The sequence below is a fragment of the Corvus moneduloides genome, chromosome 2, assembly GCF_009650955.1.
Source record: "Corvus moneduloides isolate bCorMon1 chromosome 2, bCorMon1.pri, whole genome shotgun sequence".
Lineage (NCBI taxonomy): Eukaryota > Metazoa > Chordata > Aves > Passeriformes > Corvidae > Corvus > Corvus moneduloides.
This window is the reverse complement of record NC_045477.1, coordinates 43,302,142-43,326,869: the sequence shown is the minus strand read 5'-3', so window position 1 is coordinate 43,326,869 and position 24,728 is coordinate 43,302,142. Positions and strand designations below refer to the sequence as shown.

Sequence of the window (24,728 nt, the reverse complement as noted above, 5' to 3'; positions counted from 1 at the left end):
ATAAAGACTGACGCAAAGGTGGCATTCAGCATCTCAGCTTCTTTCAACATTTGTCTTGTTGAGCAAAACCCTTCCCTTTGGCTTCTTTGCACTTACTGAAGTGCTTCTTGCTGCCTCAGAGATTAGTTGTCCATCTGATCACAGATTAAATTCTATTTGGGCTTTAGCTTTTCTAACTTCATCCCTGGATGCTCAGATAATATTTCTGTATTCTTCTCATGTTACCCATTCTTGCTCCCACCCTCTGTACGCTTCCCTTTCTCTGTCCAAGTTTGGCTAGGAGCTCCCTGTTCATCCATGTAGACCCTCTGGCTTTTTTGCCTGACTTCATATGCAGTGAGATGGAACTCTTTTGAGAGTGGAGGAGGTGATCCTTGAATGTTAAGCAGCTTTCTGAGGCTCAACTTTCCTGTGAGGCCATATCCCACAGGACCCCTCTTTGTCCTTTGAGGAGGAGAAAGTCTGCTCTCCTCATGTTAAGGGTTGTGAGCCATTCTTGCTGCCCCCAGCATCCTGAACTCCACCATCTCGTGCTCTCGGAGCCCTGCAGCCACACACAGATCTGACTCATCATGTTTATTCCTCATCCTGAGTGCAATGGTGTACAGGCACTTCAGAGGCACTCCAGTGTATTGAGGTCCAGGAAAAGATTTGGGGAATTTATTCATAATTGTGCCTTGTAGACCCTACATCCAAGTAATGGAGGTGACTCAATCCAAGGTAAATTTTGAGGATTTTGTTATCCCTTCCTGTCACATCAATGAAGGTAGGTCAGTAAATAGGGAAAAAACAAAAATGTCTATTCTCCAGTATTTGAGCAGTAAGCTACTTCTAGGAATAAATACAGAGACAACAAAATAGTTTATGCTGCTTGTAGCAACACAGAAAAACTCTTTGTTGTCAATACAGACTGAAAGCAAAAGAGACTGAGCTGTCTCTCACTTTATGTCCTTACACAATGACATGGTGCTGAGACATTCCTGTTCATTGGACATTTTGGAGATGAGGTAAAGCTGCAGGAATGGTGCCTAGAGCCATGAAAGTGACATCACAGACACATACCAAATAAGCCTCTGAGCTAACAGACGTAGCTTGAACTTCAGCACGTGCTTGTCTGAAGGAAGTGTGTCCTGACTGAATTCACCACAACTCTTGTGAAATTTAGCAAGTGATAGACAGAACATACTTTATATCCTACACAGGATTTATAAAGAATTTTAAACTCAGCCATCTTTTATTGAGACTTGCCTCAGACAAATGTCTAGATCTAGGTTAAGAGCACAGATAAATGTTCTGTTTCTTCAAGCATATAGCAGTCACTAGCATTTTGATAAGGCTCTTGACACTAGAGATTTTTAATTACAGTAAATTGACAAAACAATCGGTCTTTCCTGGGAATTGCAGGTACATGCTATCATTTTGTGAAGAAAGCTGAAAATAGATGTTCTGCAAGCAGGCCATAATGAATTACTCCTGTGATTGCAGAGAGGGAACAGACACAAACACTGACATCCTGAAACAACTGGGTAACATTTACACACATGTTAAGCTACAATGAACAACTTTTTCTTTCAACATATCCAGCAATAAATAGAATCCTTCTTATGGTTCTTTTACTAAGAGAGAAGGCAACATTCATTTCCTCCATGTTCCTGTTAGAAGGCAGCCTAAAAAGGCACGGTGCAATAGTACATAAATTTTCACTTAATTTCCTTACTGGGGAGTCTCAGAATGCTCTCTTGTCCTGCTTAAAATGACCTTTCTTCATTGAATTGAGATAATGAAATTTAGGTAATCATAAATTTAGTCAGTGGACAAGTAAGCCTTTGAGACTCCTCTTGATTCCAAGACTTTTCATCATAACCTTTGATATCACAGAAAGAATAGTCATGATAAGTTTAAGGTATGTGACCATGATGGTGAAGGTCAATACTTAAAAATCCTGGATTTCTGCCAAATACTTAGGTAATTGTCCTTTGAAATAACGTCCACCTTCTTTTCACCTCAGACTTACAGTTATCAGTATTCCTGTCAGAAGGATAATATGCAACCCCACCAGGAACTTAAGTATGTCCTGTCAAACAGAATGCATGTAATTTCTTAAAAAATATTTGTCCGCTGATTTATCACAGTAAATCCTCAAAGGCAGTTTAATACCTCTTTTCTCAGTCTAACCAATACTAGTTAAAAGGCCTGCTTCCCTTTTTTATCCATGAACATAGACTTTGTTACCATGATAGACAAGTGTGCATTATCACTTTCCTGCTTTTATCCATTCCTATAACTAATTTTTTTTTTCTAGTTCCTGGTAAAATCTTTGTATCTAAATTACAGAAGACAACTAACCCATTTTCTCGTGAGCAACTAGAACACCAGAGAAAGATCCGGCAATTTGTCACACTCTCCTTTGCTGACTGTCTGGCTGTTTTGGCTACAACTTGCCAGTCTGCCTCTCCCTTAAATTTGACTTCTATTGCTATTTTCATGACTGAGGTCTTTTTTAAATTACACAGAAAATCCTGAAAAGCTTTTAAGTAGCTTTGCTCTTTCTCTCAATAGAGACACCACATGGAACGAAGACTAACACTGCTGTTCTTCCCATCTGTTGGTTGTTGCTGCTTGTCTCAGGGGTTATCTTGTCGTAATGGTATTTGAGCGATGGATCTGCTCTGGGATACATACGCTGACAGTCCCCCACTAAAATCAGCTTGGTGAGGTGTCATACAAGTTTAGCAGTCCAGATTGGTTCACTGTTTCCATTTCCCTCTGTGAAAACCATCTTTCCCACATGAGTACTAGCAGGCTGTGACAAAAATCACTTAATCTTCTCTTGAATGAACACACTGAATACATGCATTACAGACTTGACATTATCTGCTGCGGTCCTCTGAAACTATTTCTCCCTCCCAGATTTTTCCTGAAATAGGCATAAGAGAACTAGGGGAAACAGTTCAGTAATACTGCTTGGTTCTGTTTAATACTGTGCCTAAGGTAAGTCTTCTTCTTGGCCCTATACATGAGATAACACACTTTCAGCTACAGCATAAGTTTACATTCAAGTGATCACCAAGACATGAAACTATTTCACAATTTCTTACATCAGAATTATTCTGTACAAATCCCTCCTGTTTCCCAAGCGCCACTGCAACATGATGATGGTCATCCAAGCGGGTTTCCTAGTAAAGATGAAAAATGGCAATGTAAATGCATTTTGTTTACTCTGTTTTTGGAGTACAGACTATATAAATACTTAGAATATGGTTCATAACAATAGCAGAACATAATTTAAAATACTTTAAAATAATGACATTCAAAAAACAATAGTACTTTTTAGAAGTTTTGTTGGAGAGCTCAATGATGCAGATACATTAAAATGTTCACAGGGCTGAGGACTGGTTACTATGGGTTACCATCACCTTATCCATTTGTAGATATTTACATTCAAGTTTGTCACCCGAGCTTTCCTTTACCAGTCCCTTTTAAGTCCCAAACTACATCTTAGCTATCCTTTTCCAGTGAGATGAACTGTGAACTTCTGGAAGGTATTCTGAAAAACAGCATCAGTGTAAACTTAAACCAATGACTCTCTCTCCCTTCTTGGCTTCACACAGCATGTGAGACCCCAACTTTAAACTCCTGACACAGCAGTCTGAGAACTGTGATGTGTAAATATGAATTAATATTTTTAGACTTATAACTATATATTTAGTAATAAAGTTTTTACCTATTTATTAGTTTTTTTTTTGAAAGTGTTTTCTTCTAGAAAGGCTAAGAATTCATCCTAAACAATTTCAGGAAAAAGAACCCCAAAGACTTTTATATACTGTTTCAGAACAATGCTTATTCTATAGCCAAGCCATAATTTCATTGACTTTAAAAAATATATATATAAAGGGAGGAAATACATTTTTCCCTGCTTCTTTATCCAAAAGTTTTCACTTAATTTATGCACACTTTTTAAAGTAGAAATCAAGAATACCAAGAATGTTACCTAGGAAAGTGATCAATTTCAATATTGCCATTAATCTGAAAATCAGAAAATCATTGGGATATTATCCTTGGATGTAAGACTGAATCTCCAATTTTGGCTTCCTTGGGAAATATTCTAATGGCAGTATATCATAATATAAAGAAAGCACCATGATCTCCTCCTATTTCCTCTGACAGGTTGTTGGTTCCCTTGTTTTTCTCCCCTTTTAATCTACGCAAAACGATGTCTTTTAGAACAATGGTGTCAGTCCACATCAGGCGTCTCTATAGTCCATCTAATGTATAGACTTTTCAAAGACTTCAGTTGCTAGGATACCATTTCAGTGATTCCCAAACAGCCCTGTATATACATAAAAAAAAAAAAAATTGCCAAGCTGTTCAGCTGAGATCTCCTCAGCCCAGCTCAGCCAAGGCAGCAGCTGCTCCATTCATGTGTAGCACCAGTTCAACTGTAAAACTGGGGGACTTTTCTGGCAAACGTGGGTGCCTTGGTGGAGAGGTGCTGGTGAGGAAATAGAACTGTGCTTTTACTTTGATCTCTTCAGCACCAAAACTGTGCCTATTTGACAGCTTTAGCAGTCAGAATTTTATAACCCTCACCTACTTCAAAAAAACCCTATCAAGCTCATGTTGTCATACCTTTCTGCAAAGTGCTAGTAAGAAAATGAATATTTCAATTCTGTCTAGATTAAGAAAAATATTTAATATAAGAAACACTAACAAACCTACAGCATAAGCAATACTTTACATGACTGCAAGAGCTATAAATGTATTTCTTATTAAGTATTTTACTGGGTTTTCGTCTCCTTTACTAGAGTACAAAACTGAAAATTAGTCAAGCATAAAGAATGTTACCTCAGAGATAAACACTTGTACTCAGTGTGCACATTCCTGTAACTTCCTCAAAAATAAGAAAGACTATGAATATTAGATGCTTGATCAGGTGTTGCTAAACCATTTCTATAGTTTTGGGGTGGAGTGTTTTGTGTTTTTCTAGATGGAAAAATTACTACATCCCAATTTTAATTACTTCATTTTCCACCCTTCTTTCCTTTTTTTTTGCATTTTCCAAGAGGTCAAAGACATATCAGAACAGAGAGCACAGTACAGCACATTCAGCAGTGGCTTACACCTGTAATCAGAAGTCTGCAAACAGCTTTAAGCACAGAATTTTCTTTTTGTGAAGTCAACTTATATTACTACTTGTTTGTGCAACTAAAAACATATTATAGGTAGTATTTTACATACTGTTAGCAAAATATTTTTTCAGTTCAAAGCTGCATTTAACAGGCAGTGACTGTTTAAATAGACCTTCCCTGCAGAGACCCTGCCCAATGAACAAAAAAGGTTCCATTTCATTTATTTCATGTATCCTCTGTGATCACAAAAGAGTTTTCAGCATCTTACAATAAAACATAACAAACTATGCCCTTCACCTATCTTTGCTGTTTCAGAGCAATGTAAATTCAAATGAAATACAGAAAGGAACATCTTTCCTGGCCTTTACTAGTGGCCAGCAAAACTTTATGCTATGGAATTAATGAAACATAGTGAAACTATAAAAAACAGTGGATCAACTTGCTTCCCTGGAGATATCGCTATACCAGCTTATAATATTTTAAATGGCAATAGATGATTAAACAAAAAGAGGACAATCATACAGAATTCCTTCAAGGTAAAGAGTTTGTTTTGTTAAGATTCCTCTCTAAAAACCAGAAAACATGGAATGGACCAAAATTTGTTTTTACCCGCACAGAACGAAAGCCTTACTAGAGCACACAGAGATTTACAATGAATGATTGCATTTCAAAGACTCAGCAGAATGATGTGTCTGGAATTCAAATCATTACGAATTCACTCAACAACAGACGGCTTATGAGGAAACTGTACCTTCCCAGCCAGCAGAATTGATTGATGAGTGAATCCAGTCGGATTAGCTAGTCTTAGAAATATGTTTCTATTCTTATTTATTCCTAGCAATGCAACAGGATTAACTTCTCTTACTGAAGGTGAAAGATGCCAACTACAGTTGCACACCAGCAATTACTAAACATGTTTCAAATTGACCCAGCTAATCTCTCTTTGAAATTCATGTTCTGGAAGTAATCTACTTGCATATAAACATATCAAGCAAATATTTGTTGTGAAAAAATGCAAAAAATTATTTGTGCAACAGTAGTCCTGCTAGGTGATTCTTAATCCCAGACTGAAGTTTAGGATAAATCATATCCTTCCTTTATAAAATAGTTGTATCCAAAATTGAGGTAGACACCAAAACAGAAATATCATATGTCTCATTTAAGATTCTTCTTTAATACTGATTGCAGTAAGTGCTATCCAGTTATTCTTCCTGATCAGCTGTACACAACTGGGACCAATAAAAAAGGGTCATGAATACATTTAACATTTTGCAAATCGGTAACTAGGAATTTTTTTCCATAGAGTCACAGAACAGCTTACATTGGAAGGGACCTCAAAAATCATCTCATTCCAACTCCCTTGCCTTGGACATGGACATGTTCCACTAGACCACCTAGCTCAAGGCTCCATCCAATCTGGCCCTCCAAGGATGGGCCATCCACAAGTTCTCTGGGAAACCTGTTCCTGTGCCAATATATGTTCCAGTGCCAATATATTTTTCCATATAAAAGATCTACTACAAATCTATCTTATAAACTTATGTTGATCTCTTTAAGTGACAGAACTTGTCATAACTGTCTTCAATCAACTTCTTTTTTTTTAACTAAAATTAACTACTACTTCACTCTCGTTGTAGTTGAACATAGTAGGCAGCTCATACCACACAGCCTGCTCACTGGCAGGGCACTATGAGACACTGGAGTCCTTGACTTTGTTTCAGTGTGTTATCAGCACTATTCTCATCCTAAATTCAAAACACAGCACTATGACAGCTACTAAGAAGAAAATTAACTGTACTGGAGATGAAACTAGGACAATTACCCAAGTTTATTTTCTTCAAAGGAAATAAATGGAGCATATAGAATTACCCATAATGATCATCATCATCAAGACTCCATCCTAAATCAACACCCTGACAAAATGCTGTTATCACTCTTCACTGGGCTAGCTGTCTTTTAGTTATTACTAAACAAAGCCACCTTTTTAAAATGAGGAAAGTGTGCACTATCTATATGAATAAAGCATATCCAACACATATAGCAGACATATCTTAAAATTAAATTGATGCTTTTAAACGAAGCCTTCTTTTCCTCCAACTCCTGAAACAGCTGAAGGGAATCTGTGTAGCAATCTCTAGAGTACTGTATGAAAACAAGACCCTAAAGCTAAATCCTTCCATCAAGATCAAACAAGAAGAGGCTGCTTCTGAGCAACTTCCTTCCATTCAAGCCAGAAAACAGGGGGAGTGAAGGAGGGCAAAGATGCTCCAAGCAAAACTGAACCCTTGGTGAAAGGACAACAAACAGCCAACTACATAACAAAGTAGTTAATTCAGTATTTACAATCAAATAAGAGAAATGTTTTTGCACTGTTCACAGAAAATTCTGTCACTAGTTAGAATTGGCTTTGCTCTGACTGTGAACAGTTACAAGGGGTCTGAATATTGTCAACTTTGATTTGTTCTGACTCATTAGTATTCCTCTTGACCTTTTCGTCATGACAAGTATTAGGTGGATCTTTCACTGGGTTTTATGAATTTAAAGTTGTCTTTTTCATATTACAACATACTTTCTGAAGGCGATTTCAGAATATTTTGTGTCATTTAAATGGATAAAATCTCCTTTAATTTTCCCTTCTAGTTTTATTAAATTAGGTTTTCTTTAAAACTGAAATGAGACAAAATATGTGATAATTGAATTTTACACAGTCTTGCTCTCTTTGATCATCTCCTTTCACTAAGATATAGGCAGTTCTGAAAAGTAAAAGTGAAGTCATTATATTTTTTTCTTTGATAGAAAAAGCTCCCTCAAGCAAACTTAGCACAACAGGGAACCTAAGAGAAAGACTATCAGTAACATGCAGTCTTACAGGTGACTTAATGTCTGCTCTTGGGTGACTCTTTCAGATCTCTCAAAATCAGTGTTTTCAACTAAAAAGTTATTTTAAAAATCTGATGAAACAAAAAAAGATTTTTTTAAGTAAGAAAACAAATGCAAAATTAAAAGAAACTTGGGAAGAGATAGAAAAGTAAAGCGATGCTTAATTTTAGACTCTCCAGAGATCGGTAACTGAAAAACATTTTATTTTATTTTAATGAATGTTAATATTTAAATGAAATTATATGCCAATTGAACTTGTATTTAAAGGAAACTTGATATTAAGTTCTTTCTTTGAAATACTAGAATCTGCCCCATTATAATGCTGCACTCCTAGGAAGCAGGAGGGCAAGCGTGCAAGTGGAGACATTCCTCAGACAAGAATTGCATGAACCTTCTGGCAGCAATTACCAAGTAATAAGGAAAATTCAAAGAATTAGAAAGCATTTAAGTATTACAAGGAGCTATCTACATCATCATCTTCAGGCTGTTTCTGTCAATCAACCACAGGCGTGTCAAAGACCAAAACTGGGAGTTCCAGAATTCATTTAAGAGAGGCAGATGTTCCCTTGGCCATGGTACACTGCAGTTATACAGAAAGCATTCTGGTACCAGATGTGCCACAGGCTTTCCCAATAACTTCTTTTGCCAGTGTAACTCCAACTAGTGAATTTCATGACATACTGATATTGCCATACTATACAGAAATTGAGTAAGAGGGCTGATTTAGTATGCATAGACTTGTAAAATAACACAAAACCAGAAGTGGATAGGTATGCTGAATGGAATGAACTGTGAAGGTACAAACTTGTACTCTGAAGTTAAATATTACTGGAACATTCATTCTTTCATACCACATGCACAGGGTACATGTAGCTTGTATACTAAAGAAAATAAGCATACAGCAGAAATCTGTCATTTAGACAGCTCTATTGGAACAGCTCTCTCCAATAATATAGGTATTTTCAAAATGAAAATACGTATTTGAAACTGAATAACCTTATTGAAAAGCGCACTTGACAGTTTGTTCCATTTTTTGCCCTGTTTAAAGTGGTTGAATGAACATACCTCTGGGGGGTAGAGAAATGGGATTATAATTTAATTTTTTTTTAAAGCTTGTTTTTTTAGGTAATTAAGTAATTTGAGATTATTGTGAATCAGAATCATTTAGGCTGGAAAACACCTTTAAGACCAGCAAGTCCAACTGTTAACCCAGCACTGCCAGGTCCACCAGTAAATCACGTCCCTATCAGTTCTTTCCCTATGTATCCTTTAAACTACATGAAATGACACTGATAATTTTTTACCAAATCTGAAAGGATAGATGTTTTAGTGATAAGCCCCAATAACTTTGAAGAAGGAAAACAAAAGCCCAAACTCCAAGACTCAGTTAGACTATTGAGGCCAAACTAATCTTCCATTAAGCAATTTTTTTCATCTGTCCATTCCCAGAGACAGCAGCTAATTCACACTCACAAAAACACACATTTCTTGTGTGGACAAGAAGTTCCAAAGGAGCTGAAGACACCTCCTCCATTTTGGACATCTAACATAAACACTAACGGGGTTAGTTAATCACTAGTCCCACTCTAGACCAACTGATGAAGAACTTTAAAATCTTAGTCCTGTTCAAGAAATCAGGTCCGAATATATTTCTGTGAACTTCCTGCATACCTTAGGATGACTTTCTCAGAGTGCAGGAAATATATTCCAGAAACAGGAAAAATATAAATATACATTATAAAGAATGTATCTATGGGGTGTTCATGCAATCATCAAAAATACTTTAAAATGCTGCAGATTTATATCCTAAATTTTGAATAATCTAGGCTCAGTGGGGTTATACAGAACAAAGGTATGAAACTGCACTTAAAAAAAAAATCAAATATGCAATGCAACCATAAGGAGTTGAGACAGCTTATCACTAGTGAAAACATTCTTTACCTCAAATGTCCACTCCTCTTCTTTTTCTCCATCTAGAAGCATTTTTGTCTCCTTATACACCTTCCCTATTTCCAGTTGCAATGGAGACACATTAAATTCAATTCGTTGCAAGTTAAAGCCAATTCCAACTCCAATAGCCTTTAAGAAGCTTTCCTTTAAGGCCTAGAAGACACAATAAAGGTATTTTATTTATACTGGCTGTTTTCAAACAGTTCTATAAACATTACTTCTGAGTATACATTGTAGACAAAATAAATTTAAGACTCATACTACTGTAAATGTGAGAAAAAGTTATCAGCATTGTATTTACCCAGCCTAACTTGCTGCATTAAATTCAAATGAAATTACTCAATGGCACATACAGATATGAACCCTTTACCTTTTTCTGGCTATGTGTTTAAAGGTAGTAATAAATCCTACTCTACTATGGTTATCAAAATTATTCTGATATTAAAATAATCATTGAAATCTTAAGCCCAAGAATGTCTTCACATGAAATGGTATCAGGTAGCACGAGGGAAGTTTAGATTGGATAATGGGGGAACTTCTTCATCAAATGGCTTTTTAAGCAGTGGAACAGGCTGCCTAGGGAAGTGGTTGAGTCACAAACCCGGAAATTCTTTAAAATACGGGTAGAGATGGTGCTTAGGGACATAGTTTAGTGGTGGGTTTGATGATCCTAGATGTCTTTTCCAATCTAAACCATTCTATGATTCTATGCAACTACAAAATGATTACATTTTTACTATAATGAAAATAATAAAATATATCAGAAAAGAATGTGCACATTTGCAGACTTTAAACAGGAAAAGAAGTATTACCCAGTGCCGATAAAACATATCCAGCTGCATCCATTCATTACTCATAGACTTGATTACATCCCACTCCGCTTCAGTAAACTGTCGCTTCATTATGTGAAAGAAATTTGGAATTGAGCTACTACCTATAAATCAGACAGAGATATTTACAGAAATTTTAACAGAGTAGTAATAATAAGCAAATGGATTACTTCACATTATTGCTCTAGAAAAATCTCGTAAGAACAAAAATTTATGAACCAACTCTGCTCCACAATTTGAATTTATACAGCCTCAAAGCAGTGAGCTCATGACTGTTCAGGACACAGTATTTCCAGCATTCTCTAAAAGGCAAAGTACTTAACCAATGCTGATTTTATATAAATATAAAAAAATTGCATTCTACTACTGAAGTAGCATATACAGTCTCTGGCATCTGACAGCTTGATCTAGTAACATTTTATAAAACAGCATGCTGTTTGTCAAAATTTATCAAGCTATTCTGCCTCCTGCCCTTGGATTCTGGGATACAAAAGAAACACTTTTTTTAAGCACTTGTAGAAGCATAGTCTTCCAAATTTATCACACACATATTAAGCTCTTTCGATTGGATTTACTCTGGAAGAAAAATGGAAGTAGAGAGGTGTCCATAATAACTGTAAGAGATATACCAAGGGGGAAAAAAAAACCCCAAAAACCCAGCCTCAAACTACCAAACCTTAAATTCCTTAGATTACATTTAAGCTTCGTCTAAAAATAAGCACAGCTGTGTGGCACTTCAGCAGCTCTTCAGCGGCTACACCACTTTTCCCCACTAGTCTGCATTTACCTTGTTGACAACCCTACAGAGTGTGTGGTTATATTGATCAATGGCACTTCTACAGTACACTGAAATCTATGCACCTTGTAACAAGCTTGGTTTCCCATAGCCTATATTAATCAGCATCCCATGCAAGCATCCAAGTCCAATTGGGCCTACAGGTGGCTAAAGAGACAATGGCAGAAAACAACTTATTTTCTTTACTAGGGATAGTAAAATTCTGAATAGAACATATTGAGACAATTTCTTTGATAGGTTATTCAGTGTTCTCACTAAAATAAAACATTATTATATTTAAACCAAAACACTTTCCCCCTCCCAATACCACACTACTTTGAAGAACCCATTCACTAAATAATTGCTTAAGATGCAGATTCTAACTGTAGCTGTGCCAGTAATTCTTTGAGTTGACTGGGCAAGGAACTTTACTTCTCTATGCTCATGTTTCCCATTTTAAACAAGGGTAAAGCCATTAAGCCTTCTCTGTAAAGTGATTATCGTCTACAGATATCTAAGCACTAAATAAAAATAGGTATTAGCAGCAGTAATAACTGATCTGAACAAACTAATGTTACACTAAAGCACACATTCAGGTTTTCTCACAATTTCCAAACTGTACTACAAAGTGTTATCTGACATACACATCCCACAAGACATGGCAGTGACATTTCAGAGATGCCCTCAATTGCATTTTTAAAGTGAAGAGAACATCTTTAGACAGAAATTTTGTAGACAGTTGCAGGACTAAGCTAATAGAATGATCCAGAACAATCTAAAGACAGGACTAACTTCCCTCTGGAGAAAATAACAGTAAAAGAAAAAAGCAACCACAATGTTAAGTATGCTTTGATGAATTATTGAGGCAAATGCCATATCCATCTACTTACACAATGCAAGTTCCCTGAAACAATGAAAAATAACAATGAAAAGTAACAATGAAAAATTGAACTTGGAGAAAGGTATTTTCTTTCCCCTCTGTGTTTATATAGCCCATTTTACAATAAAATAACTACATTAATACCTGCTCTAAACAAATCCACTTTTCTTTTCCCCCCCTTTCTCTCTTTTCTTGAATATTTAATATGATAGTATAGAGGCTCCAGTCTGTTCTTGTGATTCAAAACATTTTAGAATATCTTGGTGTACCCTTCCTCCTCCATTACTTCCAGAGAGTTCTCCTCCTTTCAGTAGCCCAGGACAACCAGAAAAAACCACCCAAGACTATTCACACTATGCTACCTTCAGCACATAGAGGCATATAAAGGCTCCTGCACTGTCAGTCCTGCCATCCCAACTTAACCACATGTGGTGAATACACTCGATACTTAAACCATTTAGTACACCAAGTGCCTATCAATCCCATATGCTACTGCTTTTCCCCTCATTGTTCAACCCTTTTCTTGTCCTAGGTTTCTTCAACCATTCAGCTACCCTTCTCAACACTCATGCTCAAATTCACGCAGTACTTTCCCCTCCACTCCCACTGTCTGTCGTATTCCTCCTCTGAAAAGCTCAGGCAGCACTTTGTCCTTAAGTGCACTTCCTCCCTGTTTCCTTAATGCAGTAAGTTGCTTTGCTCTGAGGAATGGATCCGAGGACTCAGGACTACTATTCTCCATAAATTACTTACAGTACCACACCCTGCCTAGTCCATTTCCCCGTATTTGCTTCAGTTATCCGAGAAAGACAGATTCACAGAACCATGGGGAAAATGTAGGTTGAAAAAGACCTTTGGAGACCAGCTGGTGCAACCTTCTGTTGAAAAATAGAGCCTTATGTTGGGTTACCAAGGGCCCTTGTTCACTCCTTCTCTGGAGAACCTAGTCCAGTATTCTACTGTTCTCATGGTGGTGAAGACTAATTCTACAGAGACAGAATTCCCCCTGAAGCACCCTGAGCCTGCTGCCTTTTGCCCTGTTTCTGTGCATGCTCATGAAGACAACTATATACATCCTCTCTACAGCTACATTTCAGGGAGGCTGTGACTAGATTCCTCTCCTCAGAACTTTCGCCTCTTCAGGTTCACAAAATCCAGCTCTGTCAGCACTTCTATGTAAGTAAAGTTCCCCAACCCTCTAATCACCTTGGTGGCTCTTCACTAAACCCCCTTCAACTTTCCCTGTCTCTCATGACATAGAAGATATGATTGCGGCAAAGCTAGAAGTAGCAGAAAGTTTCTGTTTAAATGCTACATTGTTTTGCTTTTATTTTGATTAAAAATAATTTAAAACGCCTCAAACATACTTGTCACAATTTATGAAAAACTTTCTTTGGAAGAACAGGAACAAGTCCCATATAGCAATTAATTATTTGATTTTAAATTTGCATTTCTAAAGTAGGTCCCACTTGTCAATTTGTTTCAGAAATAAACTTACTTCTTAATTAAGTACTTCTTACTTGCCTATGTCAGGAAACAGAACTCTTCAAAAAAGCAAACTAACTCTTTTTAATGCTGAGCATTAATTATATTGCCTTCTCTGATTTTAAAATACATTCCCAGTTAATAAACTTTGAAGCACATTAGATCCTTAAGAATATAAGCTGAGTAATGTTTCAAAAATTGCTTTCTATGAATTAAAAAAAAAAAAATCTAACCCAAAAGTTAAGTTTCTTCATTAAATTAAAAGCACACAATATCCTAGAAATTTCAGGAAGAGCGAGAAGAGGGAATAGCGAGTGATACTGGGAAAAAAAAAAGTCCAACATTAAGCTTGGAAAGGAAACATGCTACATACAGGCAAGCATGTGTGTTCATATGTATGCAGATGTGTGTGCATTTTGGATTTTTTCATGAGCTATTTACATTAATACATAATGCCATGTTTTCCACTGCAATAACAACTGGATTTATGTTAATTTTTTTTAAAGACTAGCCAAAAAACTGCTTTGCATTTTCCCTGTAGAAAAGTAATGCCACAGACCAGACATAAAAGACGGATTTTAAAAAGAGGCAGGAGCAAAGGATAAGAAAACAGACTATATTCTCTAGTCCTGTTTGCAAATGCACTGTAGAAATAGTACATAAATACAGGGTAATTTCCCCCCATTTTTCTACCTGCTAAAGAATCCAAACAAGCTGTATTTGTAGGAAAATAAAAGGCAATCAGAATTAAGATCCATGTAAATTAGGATGCTATTAATAGTGAAAATTACTATCTATAAGGCTAATACAGAAATCTTCATACGGTTTTTTTACATTTTTACAAACATCAGGTTAATCGTAAGCCAGCTTTGGTAATACAGTGTACAGTTCACAAAGGCAGGGTACAAACTTGTACCCAAAATTATTAAAACCATGACATGGCCTCTCAAAAATAGTGAGAAGAGTAGATGACCGACCATCTTCACTTCAAGTTTTATTGGTTTACAGTCTTCAACTTGTTTTGGTCAGATAGAAACTAGCTAGCTTATAAAGCTACTACTGCCAGCTCACTGAGCAACTAATCTCCTGAAAAAACACAATAAACAAACAAAACCAAACCCAAATCAACACTCAAAACAAAAATACAAAACAAACCCCAGAAAGTGAACAGCTATCTTGTGCTTCACATTATTAGGCAGACAGATCTGTTCATGCTTCAGTTGTTCATCTGTTTCAAGTGCTGGACTCTTGGGTTGACAATCCTTTTGGTGTAGGACAAGCCATATTTGATGACCTTTTACTGTCCCTAAAGGAAACCAAAGCAAACTGATACAGAGAAAACATTTCTTCTGCAACAGATGCCCAAGCCCTAATTGTTTATTAATACCAACTACCCCTTTTACAGATGTTTAAAAACAACACAAGGCAAATAATTAGTGAGATAAATGACTAACTTACAAGAACCAGATAGAACATTAACAATGTATGTTTTTTCAGTCTACTAGCTCACACAGCTTTAGTGTGAACTGGAAATAGGATTTACATTCTCTGACCTCTACACTTCCTGTCAGTAACCTGCAATTCTCCCAATTGTATGTATGTTAAACATCTATTCTCATAATGTTACACTGATGTGTTTTATCTTGGCACACCTCAGAGAAGCACCAACTCTAAAATGCCTGAACATTTGATGTTGCCTCCTATGAGTTTCTCAACGTTTTCCAGATTGTAGAAATGGAAAGGTCATAAAGAGACTGAAATAATTTGATAATGTGTGATATTTTCTCTCCAGTTAGCATCACTAAGCCTTTGTAATTTTAGAGAAACTGCTAAGGTTTCAATTGCATTAGCATGGTTGGGTCTAACAGCAGTGATGAACATTTAAGCAAGCTGCCTCGATAGTAAAACAAAAGGAAGTAAAGATTGATAATGGCTTAGAAAGCTCTACCTCTAAAACTTGACTGGAAAAACAGCAGTTTTGACACAGCTATGGCTTGGTTAAAAAAACCTGAAATAAAATTAAAAGCTGCCAACCGGATACCTCCTATCTGATCGATTTTTAAAGGCAAGTAGCACACTGTCTGCAACAGATTCATGCTTTTTGTCATTTATCTGAAAATTTTAAAACAATTCCAGATCCTCTCAAATTCTGTTCAGACTCCAGAATATTTTTACATGTTCTTTTACAGGCCAAACATTCAAATAGAATATATACTTGCTATTGAAGAGCTTGCAGGCAAACACACCTGAGTGCAAGCTCACAGTTTTAGCTTGCTTCTGAGTGGAGAAAATAAGAGCATTTAAAATACACAGGGTCTTAAGCACTAAGATGACTCAGGAACCTCAAATTCTTTGAGCAAAATGTACTTACAACTAAAGAGTGATAACAAATAAGAAAGTGAGCAGTAATAAAACAAGAAACCCTTTCTTAACTTGTGTTTGTCTACGCTTACACCTTTTACTTGCTTAAGCTCTTCCCAAGAAGTTGTATGACCACAGCTAGCAGAGCTCTAGGTAGCCATAGTAGTTCAGCAAAACCAAAAATTACCCTAAAAAAAATGGCATTTTAATCAGTTTTTCATTACAGAACATATATCAAACAGTACAGCAATCATTCCATTGCCAGAACAGCAGGAACCCCCTTTCAACACTTAGGAAGTTATGCTGCATAAAACACTAAAACACAACCCCCAAAATCTAAATAAACATAAAAACATACTTTCCTTTGCAAAGCAACTCATGAGGACACAACTACAGATGTAAAAAAAAAAGTGCAGATGGTGTCTGACCATGTATAGCCTTACACTATATAATACTACCAAGCCAGCAGATCTCTGAAAAGTTTTATTACATTTTATGAAGTAATATACTAGAAGGTCTTTCTCTACATTCAGAGATATTATAGTGACTGAAATCTTTGGCAATTAATCCTTTGCTTTAAAATTAACATTTAAAAGAAAACCTATAACTATAGTCCAAGAAAACAAACCAGCAAAACCCCCAACTTACTAGTCCAAGAAAACACACAAGCAAAAAAAAAAAAAAGAGATTTAATCACAGCATCAGAGCTTCCTTTCACAGTTTATCAAGCAGGAAAAGTTAGGTGTTTAGTGACAGTGTAATTATAGAGAAAGCAGGCCCATCCTTAAGAAGCTCGTAGCACTGCAGAACCTGGGGGGGCATTGGAATCCAGTTGGTATCTGGAATATGAAATGCTATATTGGATAAAGGGAGTGAGGAGCCAAGCCAATTCTCAGTACCTAAGTCATCTTCATCTTCCAAACGAATTTCACTACATGATTCACACTTTCTAACACCTCCTTGATCTGACTAATGCAGTTTTTGCCTGGGAAGTTCTGTGACTTTAGAAAGCACAAGCTGATTCAAATTGAGCTGGTTTCCCTGAAAGAGTCTGATGAGAGATCTCTCCTCTAAATTTGGTATGGAAATGGTCCTCAGTATTGAGACACACACTCTGGGAGTATGTCCTTCACCCTTACAATATCCTACTGCAGTAATGAATGTAATGAACAACAGAGCTGCTTTGTAAGGGCAGAAGTCAGGACACTGCACAGAAGCCTGTCCCAGAACATGACTTGCACAGCCAAATGCAGTAAAAATCCCTTATTTTCACACTTAAAACTTTCCCACCTCTGTCTGTACACCATCCTTCCCTCTTTGCCCCCTTCATAATGAAGTCCAAAAAACCCCACATAATGACAGTAGTATTAGTGTTTTAAATTTGGGAATCAATCTCTCCTACATATGGACATTCTTTAAAAACAAATGAACAAAAATAAAAAAACCGCAAAACATTAGAAAGCCATTTCTTTGGCTTGCCACCAGCTGAAATACTGTTTGTCCCACTTGACGGCTAAAACCCAGCATGTTTTGCTTTGTTTGATCTTCGCACAGGGAAGAGACAGCAGTCAGCTAGTCACTGGCATGTTGTACCTCCACATCCTTCCCCCTAACATCACACAGATCAACTTCTGCCACTGCAGGACCTGTCTTCTATCCAGCCAAAATATACAAGGAAAGATGCAAGAGGAAGATAAATGTGCTGCAACATGGCAAAAGCAGATGGAAAAGCAGAGGCCTGCAGATGAAAAACTAATGAGCTTCAATGGTCTATTCACCTGTATCTACTCTTGTAGATACCATCTCCAAGTGTTCGCTTTGCTTTTATTAAACTGGTTTTTACTAGGAAAGAAAAAAGGAAGATACACATGTTTAATACAGAACCAAATAAGTCTGATGAACAAACAGGAAAACTATACAGGACAAGTAATGATTTTTTTAATACACCACAAAATTGGATTTTCCATCCAAATGCAATACAGCATGTAATAGCTATGAATGCTTAGAATTCCCAGCACCAACCCAATAAATGGCAAGAAAACAGCTACCTATGGAAGCAGCAAATGTCTCCCGATTCCAAACTATCCTGAACACCTGACATAACAAGAACAACCTGTCATCTTTATTGAGGAAATATAAAAATATTTGCTGTGTTGAAAATCAGAATTTCTCATAGAAAGGAAATACATCAGGGAAATGCAGCTGAGGCTACTTTTTTTTACATTCGCTGAGGAGAGTTGTGAAATACTTAAGATAAGTTTCTACCATTTCATTAGTTAGTCTAAAAAAATCTGCAAGTCTGTCTCTAAAAGACTGTCTCAAAACCTTGAAACCAGTGAGAGCTCTGAACTGTAATACCTGCACAGTCAATATCCAAATAACCTTCTGACAACACAAAATAAAGTCAGCTTCTATGTTCCAGCTCTTGCAACAAATATATGTATCTGTAGAGCTGAAGCTATTGGAAATGGGCAGTGTTAGCAAGAAAGTCCTCAAAAGGCAATTCTTTAAGACCTACATAGTAATTACTTAACCTTAGTCCTTGGATCACATTTTTCTGCTACACTTTCTTAATCTGGAAAACCAAAGCTAACTGTCATTAGTGCAGGCTGAGAAACACTTTTAGTTCTGTTAAAAAAAAAAAAAAATCAGTTCTATTTAGCTGCTCATTGTGAATGTATAACTTAATTTCCCAAAACACCAATTAAGTAACAAATTGTGACTACTGTAAATTCAGTGTGTGGAATGGAAAAAAAACCTCACAAAACCAAAACAATCTGACAAGCATTCTTATAGTTACTCTTTGTTCCACCTCTGATTCTTACTAAAGGCTCCTAGTTAAGGATTCTTCTTTTCTTTATTGCTAGTTTATCCCTCATTTTAAACATATCTACTCTCCACAGCTTATAGTTCTGCATTTTGCTATCAGTTTATACTTTAATCCAAATGGTTTTACATTTTTCTATTAAAGAAATAGTCATAAAGGATTAAAGGTGTTTCTCTGGAAAATAAAGAGATTTTCCTGTAAAGAGGAGATTTAATCACAATATCAACTTTCTTTCACAGTTTTCAAAGCATTGGTGCTTCATCAAATACAGAATCATCTAATTCCAGGTTAAAACTGTGTTAGGAATGTGAATAAAGCACAACAATGAAACTGCTATATAATATATATTCTTTAAGAATACGTTTAAGATGGCTGTTTCTTCCCAGTTGCAAATAGAACAAGAACAAAGAAATGCCTCCCTGTTTACCCAGTGTAAGTGCACAGAATCACTCCGATTCTTTAGTTCAACAAGGATATCAGCTGTTTTAACATCCCTCACATCTAAAAATTATGTGCTTACATACACATTTATAAATTATGACTCCTTTGATCTATTAGAAGTAACATTTAAATCAAACCCTTTGTTAATTTCTTCATTTCAAGCACTGCATCTACACACCTAAAGCTGTAACATTAGCTAGCAATTTGGTGATTATCTCTAGCAGTAAAAGATTGAATGCTGATTGCTGCTATGAGATTTACTGAAATACAACAATAAAAACAAAAACAGTTCAAATTTTGTTTAAGGTAAAGTTAAGTCACCTTAAGGACAAAAGCACAAAGAACAATCTGCTTTGGAATTTCTTTCTAGGTTAGGAAATTCTTGTTGAAAAGATGAAAAACTAGCAACTAAAAAAGCATTAAAAGTGCAAAAAACTGAACATGGCTGCTAGCTAAAAAACATGTCAAATATCTTAACCATGATGTAGGTGTGCCTAACTCAATTAGGCTTATGGATACACCAAAATAAACAGCAGTTTAAAACTGTTTGGAGAGAGAGAGCTTTCTTGCATTAGCTAGACTGACATATGGTAATTAGCTTCTTTTGGAACTTAGATACTCTGATTCATGTGCGACCTGTCTCTGATTTGAAGATCTATCTGGTCTCATCTCTTGCATTACCTCACCTCATTAATGTAATAATGAGAATAAAAAGAGAAAAATTAGTCAAGTTCTCTTTATATTTCTTTACCTCTGAGAAAACCAGTTTCAAATAATCAAGTGTTTGCACATAATAGCCCACTTTCTTAAAAAAGCATTTAATGGAGTATTTTTAGATCAAATTAATTTTTCTGTAAAATTCACAGGCAGAAAATTTACCCTTTTGTGTCTTTTAACAAGCAAGCCTAGCATAAAACCAAAATATTAATGAGAAAAGCTAGTTTTACTGCATGTCAAATATTTAATTCTGGAATAAAACTGAGATTAGAGATGTCCAGATCAAAGTAAATATAATGTGATAGGTAAGAAAGATTGCAGGCTGATTTGCAAAGATATGGAATGAACTGTTAATTTACTTACCTTTGCAAATCCATCTAAGCTAAGAAATTGCATTCGTGAAAAGAAATTCACTTGCACAGCAGGAAAGCTCTTGAGCCTAAGATCTAAACTTTTTTCAAATGCTCAGTGCAATCTTTATTAAGCCATAATTATTTCCTAAGTCTCTGAAAATATTCTACTTTACACTGTTTAAGTAACTGGTCAATCAACATCCCACACACCACTTAAATCAAGTTGACACTTGTTGCAGAATTTCTTGTTCATAAATTAAAAATAAAATAAAAGCTCAGTTTTTTCCACAGGAATTAATATTACTGTGAGAATCCTCATTTCTTTTGTGAAAGGCTTAAAATAATTTCATATGCATTACCTCTCTGGCCAAATAATGTCCACAGACACTTCTACTAACAAATTGACAGAATAGTGTGGATTTTTCCAAATGACTCAAGAGTTCATCTTAAACTGATCTAAGGAAAGAAAATAATCACTGATCTCAGTAATACTTCAAAAACAATTAAACTGAAAGACTGACTTAAATCTACAATTACTTGCCAGATAACCAAAAGGCAGCATCACACAAAGCCTGAAGAGGGTATTTTCCTTTTCCACTATCACAATAGTATTTACTTTAATACCTGAATAGAGGAAAAAAGGTGATAAACTGTTGCATCCCTGTGGAACTTTTGCAGAACTGTTGCTGTTGGCAGTGCTAAGAATAGCTGTTACTGTGGCCTGCCTTCACCTCTGAAGAAGAAGGCTATGTCTTGTAGTAGTTTCTTTTCTCAGATTTTACTAATGAAGCACAAGTAATATGGAAAGAGGTGGCTTCTTAGGAACAATAAGTAAAACAAAAACACATAGCACGGATTAAGAATTGACATAAAACGTTTAGGTATACTAGGACTCCTTGTTACATAATAGCACAAAACAGCAGACTTCTCAAAACTTTCAGCTGCATGATACTCTTGTATATCTGCACTGCAGATTTTGCATGCTCGAAGGTTGAACAATAAAGGAATGTAAGATCTACAATACTGGAGACCTCAATCAAGATGCTGTTGGATAACATCACAAGATGAAGTACTTTGTATTTAAAAAAGCGTTTGAAGAAAACAAACAAACCTCCTGAAATGTACTTTGTTCATAGGGAACTCTTTGTCCTTGTAGCTGCTCCAAGGAAAGAGATTTATAGTGGATCTACCTTCAGAAATATAACGTTCTTAGCAACTGCAGAACACGAGCACCACTCAGTGGAACTACCAGAGAAAATATTACTGGTAAAGTCAGTGTCACCTATTCATAACCAAGCAACAAAAAAAAATTTCAGGTGATTCTACTAAGACAAAAATCTTCCTCAGAAAAATTTTAGGTGAAAAGATGGCCAGCTTTCAATTATAGTCTCTGTAATATGAACTAAAGTTCTATCCTTACTATCACTTATTTGCTGGCTCTCTTTCCCACATACAATTATCATATTTTCATTAGTATCTTATTTCTTTTTCAAAAATACAAATTGTAATTACAAAAAGGAAGACATATGAGCTATCTTTTACCATTCAGTTTTTGGAATCACCAGCATCTCCAGAATAACCACCATTTTTCTCTCTCTGGGTAAAAACACTGAAGCCTGTCTGTCTCAGACCTCAAAGTATTACTTAGTCTTCAGACTTTAGAAATAAAGTTTAACAAGTTTCATAAAACTGGTCAGTTGGGCATTGACAACATACCTTTAAAATGTCAGCTACATTTACAGCTGCATAAAATACCAGCAGAGGATGTAAGATATCCCTACTTCCACATACAAATTTTTCGATTTTTCTGTATACATTTGAATTTGAATTTTGCACTTCCCAAGAAAAGCTTCAGATACAAATGCTTGAATATTTTGATTTTCACTATTTACACACTGAAGCTAGCAAGTTTTTTGGAATGAGGAATTAAAACCACCCAGTCTTGTGGTAAGGCCAGTGGCAGCCCAACCAGAGTGTTTCCAAGGGCACTGCGTCCAGGTGTTACCCTTCTTCATAGGGTAGAGCGCTGTGTTTCAGGTCTATGCCTAACCCAGTGCTGATACCACACCAATAACAGCAGTGTTTGCACAGCATCAAGGCCTGCTCTGTAACTCTGCTCCCCCAGCAAACAGGCTGAGGGTGTGCAAAACAATGTGAGGACACAGTCTTGCTTGCTTTGCCTGAGAGGGCTATGATAAAAGCACCAGCTTCAAGCTTAATCTGGTTATTTGGGCCCTGTGTTACTGTAGTCCTGTCAGATGTGCCCCTGTACCAAAGCAGCCTTACCCACTGGACACAATTCCAGTTACAAAACATGTAACAGCTCTGGCGGAGGATCCTCCAAAGGCTACCCTGTGGCCTCATATGCTGACTACCATCTTCAGAATGAGGGTCAACAGCAGATGGGAGTCACAGGAAAGAACTTCAGATTGCTGCAAAGTTTCTGTGCATCCTAGCTAAACATGACAATCCAAAAATGTACACTTGTAGTTATCATTAAAAAGGTGTAAAATGATCAGACAGAAAGTTTTCCAGTTGGGGTTTATCTGAATCTCTACCTTACAACACAACGTATTTCACAGCATAAAATGCTGGGAAACTCCAAAAATTGTGAAGAAAGATTCTCTAAGAACACAACTACTAATGTCATATCTGGTTAAATGCTTAAGGAAGATTCTAGAAAACTAGAATTCCAGTGAATCATAAATCCCAGTATGTTTCTCCTTTAACCCCGTCATGCACTGATGAACATTTGCAAACTAAACAATCTCCATAAAACTACTTAAAAGTACACTTTGCTACAATCCTAATTTTGGTCCTGAAGTTCACTAATCTATACAGTCAGTTCATACATATAAATAGGCCAATAACTAAATTTTGTAAGTTTAGTCTTTTCCCAGGAGCACCTCACATGTTCCCTCAAGATCCCCTCTCACTAAGCATTACTGCACATTCACAGAGAATCCATGTTGCCAGCTGGCTGACACATAAAATGTCCATACTTATGGGACAAGTGAGTAACACAGTCTATGAAGTTCTCATGGGGATGGATCCCATTGTCCCTAGCTCGAAAGATGTCCCTGCTTCTACCTCACAGACACCAAATCCATAATTAAAGTACCTGCAGATACTGGTACTGCCCATATCATACCAGGATTCATGACCTTATTTTCCCAGGGTTCTGCTTCTCTTAATGGGAAATATATCTGTATCTGTCCTACGAGGCACCCCAAAATAAATGAGGAGTGCATTTAACAATTAGAAATCCCAAATACATAATACATTCATACACTCTCTTCTAATTACACTAAATTTCTAGGACACAGATTGGTTCTTTGGGAAATGTAAAAAAGTTCAGTACTCAACCACTGCAGAATCTGCTTTGGTCACCGTGATGCATTACCTGGTAAATTAGTCTTCATAATATCAATGCCAACTTGAAGCTCAGGCTCAGCTGCAAGGACTGCATAATCACCTTGATGAGAGATATTGAAGTTGTAATTTGAATTGATACTGAGTAAGTTATTGGCCAGGAAAGGTTTTCCTTTTGATGTCCTTTGCAACTGTACTTCATTCCAAGGTATGCACAGCTCTTCTGCAATTAATTTCCGCATCAGCAGGCGACCAGCCTATGAAATAAAATGGAAGTGATTCATACAGAACTGTTGTGCTATGCGGTTGCTAGAAAACCACCTGCCTAAAAAATGTGGGTTTATTACCGTTGATATCAAGTTGTGTATTTTAGCCAAATAATGTAAATTTCTCCCTTTTATAAAAGCTGAGTCAAGTCAGTTTAAGCAAAAGAGTTCACCAGAATATCAAATACATTATCACTATTAACACAGTCAACACAAGATGAAAAGCAGTCCCAGCCTAGACAAATCACAGTAGTTCCTTTCTCTACTTTATTGATGATACTTTATGGCACAAATAAATACTTTTTACACCACCCCGGACAGTAAAATTATCTTGACAGCCTTCCTTTCAGTACATTCATTCACTGCTTAGGTGCACAATGAAATACTCAACAGCTAGAAGTGATAAGTAACTCCTTCCAGACTAATTAACACGTGTGTATTAAATTACTATGTTATTAGGCG

The 24,728-nt window shown here is 36.4% G+C and overlaps 1 protein-coding gene across 1 annotated transcript in view; it reads right to left on the bottom strand.

Annotated features, from left to right (window-relative positions):
* The window catches only part of AASDHPPT (aminoadipate-semialdehyde dehydrogenase-phosphopantetheinyl transferase), a 30,921-nt gene that overhangs the window by 5,670 nt on the left and 523 nt on the right, over positions 1-24,728 (bottom strand). Inside the window, exons 2-5 of the mRNA XM_032099296.1 lie at positions 24,032-24,257; positions 10,772-10,893; positions 9,951-10,112; positions 3,099-3,176 (exon numbers count right to left, since the gene is read on the bottom strand). Of these exons, the coding sequence (XP_031955187.1) occupies positions 3,099-3,176; positions 9,951-10,112; positions 10,772-10,893; positions 24,032-24,257 (588 nt within the window). The remainder of the gene's footprint in view (positions 1-3,098; positions 3,177-9,950; positions 10,113-10,771; positions 10,894-24,031; positions 24,258-24,728) is intronic.